This window comes from Rhinolophus hipposideros (genome assembly GCF_964194185.1).
Source record: "Rhinolophus hipposideros genome assembly, chromosome: 13".
Lineage (NCBI taxonomy): Eukaryota > Metazoa > Chordata > Mammalia > Chiroptera > Rhinolophidae > Rhinolophus > Rhinolophus hipposideros.
In genome coordinates this window covers 51,262,492-51,276,151 of record NC_138059.1, presented here as the reverse complement: position 1 = coordinate 51,276,151, position 13,660 = coordinate 51,262,492, and the positions used below count along the sequence as shown (strand labels likewise).

The window sequence follows — 13,660 nt, the reverse complement described above, 5'->3', positions numbered from 1 at the left end:
TATATATACCACAATTTCTTTATCCATTCATCTATCGAAGGACATTTTGGTTGTTTCCGTGTCTTGGCCACCGTAAATAAAGCTGCAATGAACATTGGAGCACACCTGTCTTTATGGATAAATGTTTTCAGATTTTTTGAGTAGATACCTAGGAGTAGGATTGCTGGGTCATACGATAATTCTATTTTTAATTTTTTGAGGAACCTCCATACTGCCTTCCATAACGGCTGCACCAATCTGCATTCCCAAAAGTGTATGAAGATTCCTTTTTCTCCACAGCCTCTCCAACACTTGTTACTATTTGTCTTGTTGATGATAGCCATTCTGACTGGGGTGAGGTGATATCTCATTGTGATTTTTATTTGCATTTCTCTGATGATTAGTGATGTTGAGCATTTTCTCATATATCTATTTGCCATTTGTATATCCTCTTTGGAGAAATGTCTCTTCAGGTCCTCTGTTTATTTTTTAATTGGGTTGTTTGTTTTTTTGTTGTTGAAGTCAAGAACAACATGAATTCCTTGTATATTTTGGATTTTAACCCCTTATCAGAGGTACTGTTTGCAAAATCTCCCATTTAGTTGGTTGCCTCTTTATTTTGCTGATGGTATCTTTTACTGTACAGAAGCTTTTAAGTTTGATATAGTCCCATTCCTTTATTTTAGCTTTTACTTCCCTTGCCTTTGGAGTCAAATTCATAAAACGCTCTTTGAACCCAAGATCCACAAGTTTAGTACCTATGTTTTCTTCTATGCAGTTTATTGTTTCAGGTCTTATGCTTAAATCTTTGATCCATTTTGAGTTAATTTTGGTACATGGTGACAGATAACAGTTGTTTCATTCTTTTGCGCGTGGCTCTCCAATTCTCTCAGCACCATTTATTGAAGAGGCTGTCTTTTCTCCATTCTATGTCTTTTGCCTCTGTCAAAAATTATCTGTCCATATGTATGGGGATTTATTTCTGGTTCTCAATTCTATTCCACTGGTCTACGTGTCTGTTTTTCTGTCAATACCACGTTGTTTTGATTATTAAAGTAGTAGAGGCTAAAGTCAGCAAGTGTGATACCTCCAGTATTGTTCTTTTTTCTTAAGATTCCTTTGGCTATCCAGGGTCTTTTGTGATTCCAAACAAATCTGATGATTTTTTTGTTCTATTTCTTTAAAAAGAAATATATCCCAGACTGGGATTTTGATGGGGATTCTATTAAATCTGTATATAGGTTTGGATAATATGGCCATTTTACCCATGTTGATTGTTCCAATCCATGAGCACGGAATATTTTTCCATTTCTTTGTGTCTTTTTCAATTTCTTTAAAAATGTCTTATAGTTTTCAGCATATAGGTGTTTCACATCCTTGGTTAAGTTTATTCCTAGGTATTTTATTCTTTTTGCTGCAAGTAAAAAGGACTTGTATTTTTTATTTCTTTTCTGATATTTTATTGTTAGTATATAGGAATGCAATGGACTTTTTTACATTGATTTTGTAGCCAGCAACTTTACTGTATTCGTTGATTGTTTTTAACAGATTTTGGTGGAGTCTTTAGGGTTTTCTATATATAGCATTATGTCATCTGCAAAGAGTGATAATTTAACTTCTTCATTCCCAATTTGGATGCCTTTTGTTTCTTTCTCTTGCCTGATTGCTCTGGCAAGGACTTCCAAAACTATGTTGAAAAGCAGAGGTGATAGTGGACAGCCCTCTCGTGTTCCTGAACATAGAGCAAAGGCCTTCAGTTTTTCACCATTAATTATGAGATTAGCTGAGGATTTGTCATATATGGCCTTTATTATGTTAAGGTATTTTCCTTCTATGCCTATTTTATTAAGTGTTTTAATCATAAATGGATGTTGTATCTTGTCAAATGTTTTTTCTGCATCAATTGATATAATCATATGATATTTGGTCCTTTATTTTGTTTATGTGATGTATCATATTGATGGATTTGCGTATGTTAAACCATCTTTGTGCCTCTGGGATGAACCCCACTTGGTTGTCATAAATATTTTTAATGCATTGTTGCATTCGATTTGCTAGAATTTTGTTTAGGATTTTTGCATCTGTATTCATCAGACATATTGGTCTGTAGTTTTCTTTTTTGTGTTGTCCTTACCAGGTTTTGGTATCAGGGTAATGTTCGCCTCATAAAATGAATTAGGGAGAACTGTCTCTTCTTCAATTTTTTGGAAGAGTTTGAGCAGGATTGGTATTAGACCCTCTTTGAAGGTTTGGCAGAATTCACTAGTGAAGCCATCTGGTCCCAGACGTTTTCTTTTGGGAAGGTTTTGGATGACTGATTCAATTTTGTTACTGGTGATTGGTGTGTTTAGATTTTCCAATTCTTCATGGTTCAGCCTAGGAAGGCTATATGTTTCTAAGAACTTGTCCATTTCTTCTAGGTTATTGAATTGGGTGGCATATAGTCCTTCGTAATATTCTTGGATGATCCTTTGTATTTCCGTGGCATTCGTTATAACTTCCCCTTTTTCATTTCTGATTTTGTTAATTTGTGTCTTCTCTCTTTTTATCTTAGTGAGTCTAGCCAAGGGTTTGTCAATTTTGTTAATCTTTTTAAAGAACCAGCTCTTTGTCACATTAATTTTTTCTATTGTGTTTTTGTTCTCCATTTCATTTAGTTCTGCTCTGATTTTTATTATTTCCTTTCTTCTGTTGACCTTGGGTTTCATTTGTTCTTCTTTTTCAAGTTCTTTAAGTTGTAACGTGAGGTTTTATATTTGGGATTTTTCTTGTTTCTTGAGATAGGCCTGTAATGATATAAATTTCCCTCTTAAAACTGCTTTTGCTGCATCCCCAAAATTTGGTAGGATGTATTCTCATTCTCATTTGTTTCTATGTATCTTTTGATCTCTCCTCTAATATCTTCTTTAATTCGGCTGTTCTTTAAAAGTGTGTTGTTTAATCTTCGTGTATTGTGTTTTTTCCTCCTTTCTTTTTCCAGTTGATATTCAATTTGAAAGCTTTGTGATCAGAGAATATACTTGGTATGATTTCAAACTTCTTAAATTTGCTTAGGCTAGTTTTATGTCCCAATATATGGTCTATCCTTGAGAATGTTCCATGTACATTAGAAAAAAATGTATAATCTGATACAATTTTAGGATGAAGTGCTGTATACATGTCAATTATGTCCATTTCATCTAATGTGTCATTTAGGGCTGCTATTTTTTTATTTATTTTCTGTTTGGATGATCTATCCATAGCTTCCAATGATGTATTTAGGTCCCCTCAAATAACTGTGTTTTGGTCCATTTTTCCTTTTAGTTCTGTTTGTAGTTGCTTGGTATATTTCGGTGCTCCCTAATTGGGGGCATAAATATTGATGATGTTATGTCTTCTTGTTGTATAGTCCCCTTTACAATTATGAAATGTCCATTTTTTTCTCTTGTTATCTTTTCACCTGTAAGTCTGTTTCATCTGATAGTGCTATAACTACACCTGATTTCCTCTGGATGCCATTTGCTTGGAGTGTCAATTTCCACCCTTTCACTTTGCATCTATGCTTGTTCTTGTAGCTGAGATGCATCTCTTGGAGACAGCAAATGGTTGGGTTTAGTTTTTTGATCCAATATGCTACTCTGTGCCTTTTTATTGGTGAGTTCAGTCCATTTACATTTAGGGTGATTATTGATATGTGAGGATTTCCTATCATTTTATCTTTAGTTTTCTGGTAAGTCTGTGTCTCCATTTTTTCCTTGCCTTTTTGTTGTTGTCTTGTATTTCTGTGTGGTGGTATTCTATGATTTTTCCATCTGTTTCTTCTTTTATTACAGTGTCTTCTTTTATTACAGTATTTGTTTATTTATTACAGTATATTTCAGTTTTGGATTTTTTGTTTTTTGAGTGGTTACCCTTAAGTTTATGTAAAAGAAAGTTTGATATTTAGAGTATTCCATTTTCTTCAGCATACCTACTTTCTCCATTCCCATGTTGCTGTTTAGGCCTTTACTGTCCCCCTTTTTATGTTTTGGTTGCCACAAATTGTCCCTGTTGATGGTGGTCGAATAGCCTCCTTTAGTATTTCTTGTAGTGCAGGTCGTGTATTAGAAAATTCCCTCAGCTATTCTATGTCTTGAACGGTCTTTATTCCTCCTTCATATCTAAAGGATCTCTTTGCTGGGTATATTATTCTTGGCTCATAATGTCTCTTTTTAAATAGTTTGAATATTTGGTTCCACTCCCTCCTGTCTTGTAGAGTTTCTGCTGAGAAATCTGATGATAATCTAATGGGCTTTCCTTTGTAGGTTACCGTCTTCTTTTCCCTGCCTGCCTTGAGGGTTCTTTCTTTGTAGTTGATTTTTGACAGCTTCAATACAATGTGCCTTGGAGAAGGCCTGTTGGGATTGAGGTAATTAGGTGTTCTATTTCTTCTTGGATTCGAGGATTTTGTTCTTTCCACAAATTTGGGAAGTTCTCATCAACTATTTGTTTGAATGTACTCTCTGTTCCTTTACCTCTTTCTTCTCCTTCTGCTATGCCCATTATTCTTATATTGCTCTTTCTGATGGTGTCAGAAAGTTCTTGTAGAGTTCTTTCATTTCTTTTAAGTTTCAAGTCTCTTTCTTCTTCCATTTGTGTCATTTCCAGGTTTTTATCTTCGATGTTACTGATTCTTTCCTCCACTTGGTCAACTCTACTTCCTAAGCTGGCTATTTCATTCTTCATTTCTTCTATTGAGTTCTTAATCTCCAGAAATTCTGTTTGGTTCTTTTTAAAAATTTGAATCTCTTTGGTAAAATGTTCATGTTCTCTGATTGTTTTTCTGAGTTCATTAAACTGCCTTTCTGTGTTTTTTTGTATCTTCTTGAGTGTTTTCAGAACTGCAATCTTGAATTTTGTCATTTAAGTCATATATTTCCATATCTTTAATTTTATTTTCTGTTGGCTTTTTATTTTCTTTCTGAGCTATCTTATTGCCTTGGTTATTCATGGTAATTGATGATTTATTATTTCTCTTCCTGGACATCTGCACCAGTGGTTCTTCAACAGGTTGATAGGAAGAGGTCTTTCTTTTGTTTTCCAGTATTTGTTGGTAGAATGTTTGATTTTCTCTACGACTGCAGCCTTTTTTTCTCTCTCACACTGTAGTGCTATGTTTTCTCTGCACTGTTCCAGCTTGTGTATAATGGAGTGATTTCCTGGGAGGCGGGCTTCTCCTCTGTTCACAGTTCACCTGGGTCATAGGGCGCAGCGTCTGTGTGGGCAAGTGGAGAACTTTTGAAGTTTCAGAGCTCTTCCTGCACTAGATTCAGAGCCTGTGTGTTTCAGGAGTTCTGTTCACTCCTGCAGAGATCCGCCTAGGTCCCTGGGGGCCAGGGGCCAGGTGAGGTGTGAGAGGTTGCCCAGAGCAATGACAGCGACCACCACCACAGCAAGTCCTGCTTCCACAGCTCCCTACTCTTTGCCGGAATTAGTTGGGCTGTGAATCTTTGTCTGTGGACCACAGTTCTCAGTACTGAAAATTTTCTGTTCTTTTGATCTGACACTGCTACTGTTCCGCTTCTAGCACTGGTCAGTTGTGGGTGGGCTGAATTTAGGAGGGTAAGGAGGGGACGGCTAGTCTCAATGCCTAAGGCTTCCGTTCTCTGCTTGGCAGTGAGGGCTTAAACCACCGTTTTCAGCCTTCTTCCCTCAGTCTTTGCTCTGAGGTGTCTGTCTGCCGTGAACGTTGGGTTCAGCCGTGTTATATGCTGCCCCCTCAGCCCTGTGGGCCGTAAGCGGAGCCCTAGGAGTTTGAGTCCTTCCCTCTCCCGCAGCTGCGGTTGTTCCGGGATGCAGCGAGCTCGGAGCACTGAGCTAGGTCTGCGTCCTGCACCCGCGTGGCTCCATTGCTGCCCTTTTCCCTTTCCTCCTCCCCCGCTCGCACAATGTGTTCACCTTTAGGTGAATTCAGTAGTGAGCCTGTTTGTCTTTCCTATCTGTTGTGCAGGGAGTCCTTTGTGGAGTTATAATTGTTCGATTTGTTCTAAATTCCAGGGGAGATTTACAGAGGCTCACCTCACACCGCCATTTTGATTTTACCCTATTACTCTTTATTGTTGATCATACTCCTTTAAATAGAATTGCTGAGTGATATTACCAGCAGTATATGAAAATTCTGATTTTTCTCCATTCTCATTAAAACTTGCTATTTGTCTTTTTGGTTACAGCCATCCTAATGTGTGTAAAGTGGTATCTCGAGGTTTTTATTTTCATTTACCTAATGACTAATTTGTTGAACATTTTTTTCTGTCCTTGTTGTCCATTTGTATATCTTTGGACACGTGTCCCCTGAAGTCCTTTACCCATTTACTTTTTGTTTGTGAATTGTAAGAGTTCTTTACATATTGTGTATACTAGACCCTTTTTCATATATGATTTGCAAGTACTTCTCCCATTCTGGAGATTGTCTTTTTATTTTCTTCATTTTGTCCTTTGAAGCACATCAGTTTTTAATTTTAATGATTGAAATTTTTTTTGTTGTTGCTTGTGCTTTTGGTGTCACATCTAAGAAACTATTGCCTAGTCCAAGGTCACAAAGGTTTTTGTATGTTTTATATTTTTTTCTAGGAGTCTTATAGTTTTATCTTTACATTTAGGTCTTTGGTACGTTTTGAGTTAATTTTTGTATTTGTTATGAGGTAGGAGTCCAACTTCATTCGGTTGCATGTGGATATCTACTTATCCCAGCTACTTTAGTTGAAAAGACTATTCTTTCCCTATTGATTTGTTTTGACATCCTTTTCAGAAATAAGTTGACCATAAATATACTTGTTTGTATTTCTGTATTCTCAAGTTTCTTCCATTGATTTACATGTCGTTCTTTATTTCAGTTCCACATTGTCTTTATTACTGTTGCTTTATAGTAACTTTTGAAATTGGGAATTGTGAGTCCTTCAACCTTATTCTTTTTCAAGATGTTTTTGGCTATTCTGGGTTTCTTGAGTGTCCAAATGTATTTTAGAATTGGTTTGTCAATTTCTGCAAAGCCAGCTGTGATTCTGACAGATTGCATTGACTCCATAGATCAGTTTGGGGACTACTGCCATCTTAATATTATCTCTCAGTACATGAACATGGCATGTCCATTTATATAGACCTTTAATTTCTTTTAACACGTTTTGTAGTTTTCATGGTAAAGTCTTACATGTGCATACCCACAGACATGCAGATAAACTCACATATAAACACACAAATACACATGTGTGCACATGTATATAAGTTCTAGAATATTTTGGCTTGGCTCATAGTGTTATATAAATGTTTATTAATATTGTTACTAATTTCTTTTGTATATCCTTAACACAAGGGGAAGGTGGATTAAAATAGAAAAATAGTTACCAGAAAACCATTTAACATTTATTTCAGACTATTTTACACAAAAAATTTAAGCTACTTTTATTTAATCTTTTAATAGAGATAACATATAAAAAGTATCAAGTATAATGTCAAGTGTAAAGCAGGAAACTGTATGTATGTGTAGTATGATCCCATTTTAGTAAAAATCTTTTTCTTAAAGTGATATGCATGGAAAAAATGGAAGGAAATACATCAAAGATTAACTGTTTATTTCTGGCTAGAAGGATTATGATTTACATTTTTTGTTTTTTTCATATTCTATTTTGAATATATGTGTACATAAACAAAGGACAGAATGCTAGTTTAACTCATTTTTAATAGTGTAAGCATGTAGAGATATCAGACAACTGGTTTACTATACTCCTCTGAGGAGTATACAAAATATTAATTCATACAAAATATTAATTATGTTAAAATATTAATTATACAAAATATTAATTCATACAAAATATTAATTATATTGTCTGTCTTCCCTACTTTGTTAGGCATATTGTTGTGAGGTTATAAAGAGATACAAAAAAGATATCTATATTTTGTAAATTATAATGCCTTGTGGAAACATAGGAAAGAAAACACACTTCTCTTTAGAAATCATCTATATACATAAGTAAAGCTTAAAAGTCTTTGGGTTGTTTCTAGGTTGATGCTGGTGTTTTAGTTAATAGCATTGATGGCCCACACTTTTAAGATGAGTTAACATTTGTCCTCACGAACTTCTTAAAAGTACTAGTCTGTTACTAATTTACTATGAATTGAAACAGTACCTAATGGCATTGTTCAAATAATTTCTCTACTAGGCATGGATGGGCAGAAGCCTTTGCGGGTATCAGAAGTTCACATATCAAATATATCTGCCCGCATGCGTAAGTATTTTTAATCTTTAAGCTTGTGATTCAGAATTGGGAGAGGAAGAATTGTGATAGATTCACTTTCCTGAAAAGCATTTGAATATAATTGTTTTTTTTATTTTATTTTTATATTCTGTTTAAAAATAAATATTAGTAAATTCTTTAAAACTGTAATAATATCTTGGTTACATTGATTTTTTTCTTTTGTTGAGAAATTTAAAATAGTGTTGTCTTAGTGAACTCACCACCAGAACAATTCTTTTAGCTATACAAACATCTGTTACATTCTAAGGATATCCATGAGGTATCTGTGAAGGGGATTTACCTGTTAGGTTTGTGAGAAATATTTACTATGTTGAAAAACTTCTTCATTTTATCAGTTAGAGGCAATGTTTTTTACTGTGGAAAGAACACAGACTTTGGAGTCTGATAAATTTGGTTTAGAATTCTGATAGTGTTTGTGGATGTCAAAAAGAAGCTAGTAGGTTTTGAGCAAACTCAGAAAATCAATAAGTCAGGCAAGTTTTAAGTCAAAAGATTGCTGAGAAGCAATAGCCATGGAGAAGGCAAGTGGTAGGCGCATGCTAGTAGGTTAGTAATTTCACCCTCAGAAGTGGTAGTGGCAGCAGAGGTGATAAATGTGAAAGAGGAAATGGAAAGAGGAAAAAAAGAGGGCCTATCATTTTGTGATTTCGGCTCAATTGCTACTGGCCCCAGAATTGAATTCGATCTAAGGCTATTTCACAACCTAGGGGCATTTATGTTCTCAAATAAATTTTAAGGAGATTTTGTAATCTCTAAAATAGACTTGTTTCAGAGTTAGGAGGAGTGTGGTGAGATGTAGTTACAGTGTATTTATTTTTCCTTTCTTTTGTACCTAACTACATTCAGGTTGTCCAGCAAAATTTTTATCACAGACTTGAATTGGGTGTAATGGACTTTTAGGCAAAATTTATATTTTCCTTATTTATTTAGAGGTCTCTTAAATAAGCAGTTACATATAGCTAAGAACTAGAAAATAAGCAAAAATGTAATCTGAGTTTATGGGAATTGATGTTACATTATCTGTGTAATAAATTGCTCATGTCCTTAGCTCTTAAGCCAGAGTCTCATAGTTTGTACATTTCCAACTGTCTTGATTACTGGTTTTCCTTCTCATGTCTGGTTTGAAAGTATTAAGTAAGGGTGTTGAGAAAGGAAAATATTTTTCATTTGCCAAACTTAGTTCTTTCCAGCTGCTGCTCTGTCTTCAGAACACACTTGGAGAGTATGGGGAACAGAATTGTACAGGTGTGGATGCAGTGAAACAACTCATAGGTTAAAATTGTAGAATACAGTTTTGTGTAAGCCTTAGTTACCTATCTTTGAAGAAATTTATCAAGTTTTTTGCTTTGTTGTATTCTTATTTTGCTGTTTTTTTTCCTTTCCCGTGTAGACCAGTTATGCCAGTAACATTAAATATGAATATGGCTATGCCTTCTTGGTAAGTAAGAATTTACTTATTCAGTAAGAACTTTATATTTATACTTAGTTTTTTTAAAGCAGAAGTGCTTTTGTGTATAGCAGTTTTTAATTAGCTATTTTAACTTGAAAAGTTAAATAAGTCACTTTAAATTTAACCTTTAATTATTTAAGTTTTTATATTTTAGATTCAGGGGCAAATTTAAGGAGTCAACAGGTAGACAAACAAGAGAGAGTGGGTAAATAGAAATACTGAAGAAAATATCTCCCACTGCTTGATAAACTTTTGTTGATTTCGGTAACCAAACATTTGAATGACCTATGTGTCTTTTTGATTAAGCCATGGTGTCTTTACCCTTCCAACTTCTTCTCTTTCTGGAGAGCTGGTGAATTTTTAAGGAAACCATTTCCTCTTGAACCCTTTCAAGATATTTTCATATTCTCTCTATGCTTCATAGTCAGGAGGCAGGGTCAGGTCTTTGTTCTTCTGCGCCACTTCCAGACTATGAGTTTTTTCCTGCTGCTGTCTGAGACGCGTGCAGTCAGGTCTATTCAAAAATGATAAGTTTGATACCTGATTTTTTCCTTTCCACTCTGTTTTCTACCACCATTTTATCTTTTGGGTGACTACCGGATCCTATGTAAATGACCCATTCACAAACTTGACTGGCTTGTTACTTCCTTGGCTCTTCTCTTCCCCAGTGACATTTTGTTCTCTCACCTTTAGTCATCAGCAGTCATTCCTTGGGCCTTGTCATCTGGAACTGTCCCATCTCTGACGTCACTTAATTCAAAGCTGATATTAAGCATAATTGTTCATCCTTTGAGTTTGCTTCCGTTTCCATACTATTTTTTCTTAGACCTCTTTAGGACTTCCAGTCTACTGTCTGTCTTCTCTACTTCCTGTATCCATCACTAACCCACCCCTGCACTTTCTCTTTTATCTACTTTAGAGTTCTTGGCAACTGTTACAAGTTTCTGCCTACCTTGGCCTTTAGTTCTTTTATATTTTCCTTCTCTAGCAAAATTGCCATCCAAAAACCAAACTTTCTACCTAATGTTGCTAGAGACCATAATGATAGTGTATAACCTGATAAAGAAGTAGAAAGGCATAATCTATGATGTAATCTAGACATTATTATGTTAAGTGAAATAAGTCAGACAGAAAAAGTCGAGAACCATATGATTTCAGTGATATGTGGTATATAAAACTGAAAACAAAGGAACAAGACAAACAAATGAAGAACCAAAACTCATAGACAAAGACAATAGTTTAGTGGTTATCAGAGGGCAAGGAAGGGATGGTAGATGAGAGTAAAAGGGATCAAATATATGGTGATGGAAGAACTAGGTGGTGAACTCACAATATGATACATAGATGATGTAATACAGAATTGTACACCTGAAACCTATGTAACTTTACTAACAATTGTTACCCCAATAAACTTTAATTAAAAAAAAAAAAGGTAAAAGAAGCTGAAAGGACCAAAGGAAGGCTTCCCTTGGTCTCTGGTTTGAGATATCTGTAATATGTGATGAAACAGTTTTTCAGAATATGAATAGAGATTAGTAGCTGTATTTCACTGTATTGACTGATGCATTAAAAGAGGAAATGAGTAGCTGGAATGTATTGCAAACTTAGGAGTGTGGGTTGAGGTTCCTGCATTGGTGCAAGATTGGACTAGATAAGTTTTTTAGGTATTCTTACACTAAAATTATGTAGCACTGTGACTTTTTAACATTAGAATGTGTCTAGTTAGGATGAAAGGCATTTATAGAATGTCACATTCACATGTTTAAGTTAATTATTTGGCCTCTGTAGACATTTTGAGTTTAATGTTGTAGAGAATACATTTGGTCAGCCCTTTTTATCCCAACTAGTATGAGTTTAGTAAAACATACCAACAGTAGAGATTCTTAGAATCAAATGATTCTTTTAAGATTTTGCCTTGTTTTCCAGGTTTGATATTATTGGGCTTTCACCAGATTCACAGGAAGATGAACCTGGAATTAAACAGGCAGCAGAAAATGGTAAGTACAGAAAAGTTTTGTAAAGACAAAAGCATTCTGAAATATTTTAGTAGATTGAATAGTTTTATTGTTGTTGATGAAATAACTACACAATTGGGTGGCCAGTTGACTCAGTGGTTAGAGCACGTGCTCATAACACCACGGTCGCCAGTTCTATTCCCACATGGGCAAGTGAGCTGGGCCCTACACAACTAGATTGAAAATAATGACGACATGGAGCTGATGGGTCCTGGAAAAACACACTGTTCCCAATATTTCCCAATAAAAATTAAAAAAAAAAAGAAATACCACAAAATTATATGAACCCAGGAGGTGGTGCTGTTTCCATTTCTTTCTGATCACTCACTCTCTAACTTGTCTGCCATGATGGCCATATGGACTCACTTAACTGCGCTCAGTGAGGATGGGTGGGGGGAGGAAAGTGGCATTTATCAAACTACAACACTGTCACATAAATAATTTTGCTTTGATTTACATATCAAATAGAAAAAATAGCAGAATATTCAATAATTGTGGCCAGTTATCTTCATTAAGGTGACTTGAAATACAGATGAAAATAATGATATAATGATGTAATGATATATAATGTAAATTATATTAATTTTAGTGTGGTATTAATAATAGATGCCGCTGACCGAACACTTAGCTGTAACACTAGGCAATTCTTATAAATCATCTCATTTAATACTCCTGTGAATTGAGTATTATCTATACTTTACAATATCTCTAAAATGTGTTCTCTGGTTAGTATTCCATCCTCCCTTATGAACAGGATAATTCCGTTTATTTTTTAGGTAAAAGAATAAAGAACGTGGATTTATTGGGAAAAATCTGGGTTTAGAAAATGCACAGAAGCATCCTTTTACATACATGTTCTGAAATATTTACAAATAGACAATGTGATGACTGGAATTGACTTCAGAATGCTCTAAGTGGTGACACAGCAGGCACTGATAAAACTAGCCTGGCTGTGAATTGATAATTGTAGAAGTGAGGTAATGTGTAGCCAGGGAATCATTGCATGTTCTTTTAGCTTTAAACCCCCAAACAAGTAGGATTCTTTTAAAAAATATTTCTTAAAATCTTTTTTTAGGACTTTTAAAAACTTTAAAACAGGGAAGAAGATGCATTCAAAACACATTGGATATTTAGGAATGTCAAACCAAGAACACTGACTGTTAGGGTCATCAAAAAGTAGATCAAAGCTAGAATCCTAGAGCTAGGATTTTGTCAAAAAAAAAAGTGACAAAAATACATATTGGGTATGGGAATGAGTTATTAGGCCCTGTGGAAGATAGGAGCTGGGCTTTTTGAAGAGGACAGGTAGGCTTGGTGAGTTCCAAAGTAAAAAGTTCTGTCCTAATGATAGAGTTGGCCTATGACATAGTTGCCATTTCTTTCCTCTTCAGGTGATGTATTATTGGAGAGAATTGGGCTCAGACTCAGCTGTGAAAGAAAAAGTCTCTGTTTGTGGGCTGAGAAACTATGTTACTGAACAAAGAAGCCAGTGCTCAGGTTAAGTTCAGGGAGCACAGTGGTGCCTTTGCCCTTATGCAGAAGGTGACTGAAATTAGATCCTACTACTCCACAACTGACTGCTGTCATTGTAGTTTGTTAACTTTATCTCAGCTGTTAGTGTAACCATGGGGAGTAAAGCTTTGTGAAACTGAGGGAAAATAGTCCCAACAGTTCCGTGGCTGCTAGCAGCTAACATTTACTAGGCCCCGACCCCAGCCTTTCCTTTTCAGAGCTGGGCTCTTTCCTGCCTCTTCTGCATCTTCTTTCCAACTGAGGCTGTGCAGTCTTCCCCTAAATAAATCACTCTACTTCTCAACAGTTCTTTTATTTCTTAAGCCCTTTTTACTGTTCTAAACCCATTCTCCTATGCCCTAATCAGGGTATTCCTACCTTGTCATACTAATCCTAACTTAGAACTAAACTTTATAAAAAAACAAAATAAATTT

General features: G+C 35.3%; 1 protein-coding gene across 6 annotated transcripts in view; it reads left to right on the top strand.

The window, feature by feature from the left end:
* The window catches only part of LOC308506784 (transcription elongation factor A protein 1), a 140,465-nt gene that overhangs the window by 39,468 nt on the left and 87,337 nt on the right, over window positions 1–13,660 (top strand). For all 6 annotated transcript variants that reach the window (XM_081070724.1, XM_081070723.1, XM_081070728.1 and 3 more), the window contains 3 exons: window positions 8,154–8,219; window positions 9,640–9,687; window positions 11,626–11,696. In XM_081070724.1, the coding sequence (XP_080926850.1) occupies window positions 8,154–8,219; window positions 9,640–9,687; window positions 11,626–11,696 (185 nt within the window). The remainder of the gene's footprint in view (window positions 1–8,153; window positions 8,220–9,639; window positions 9,688–11,625; window positions 11,697–13,660) is intronic.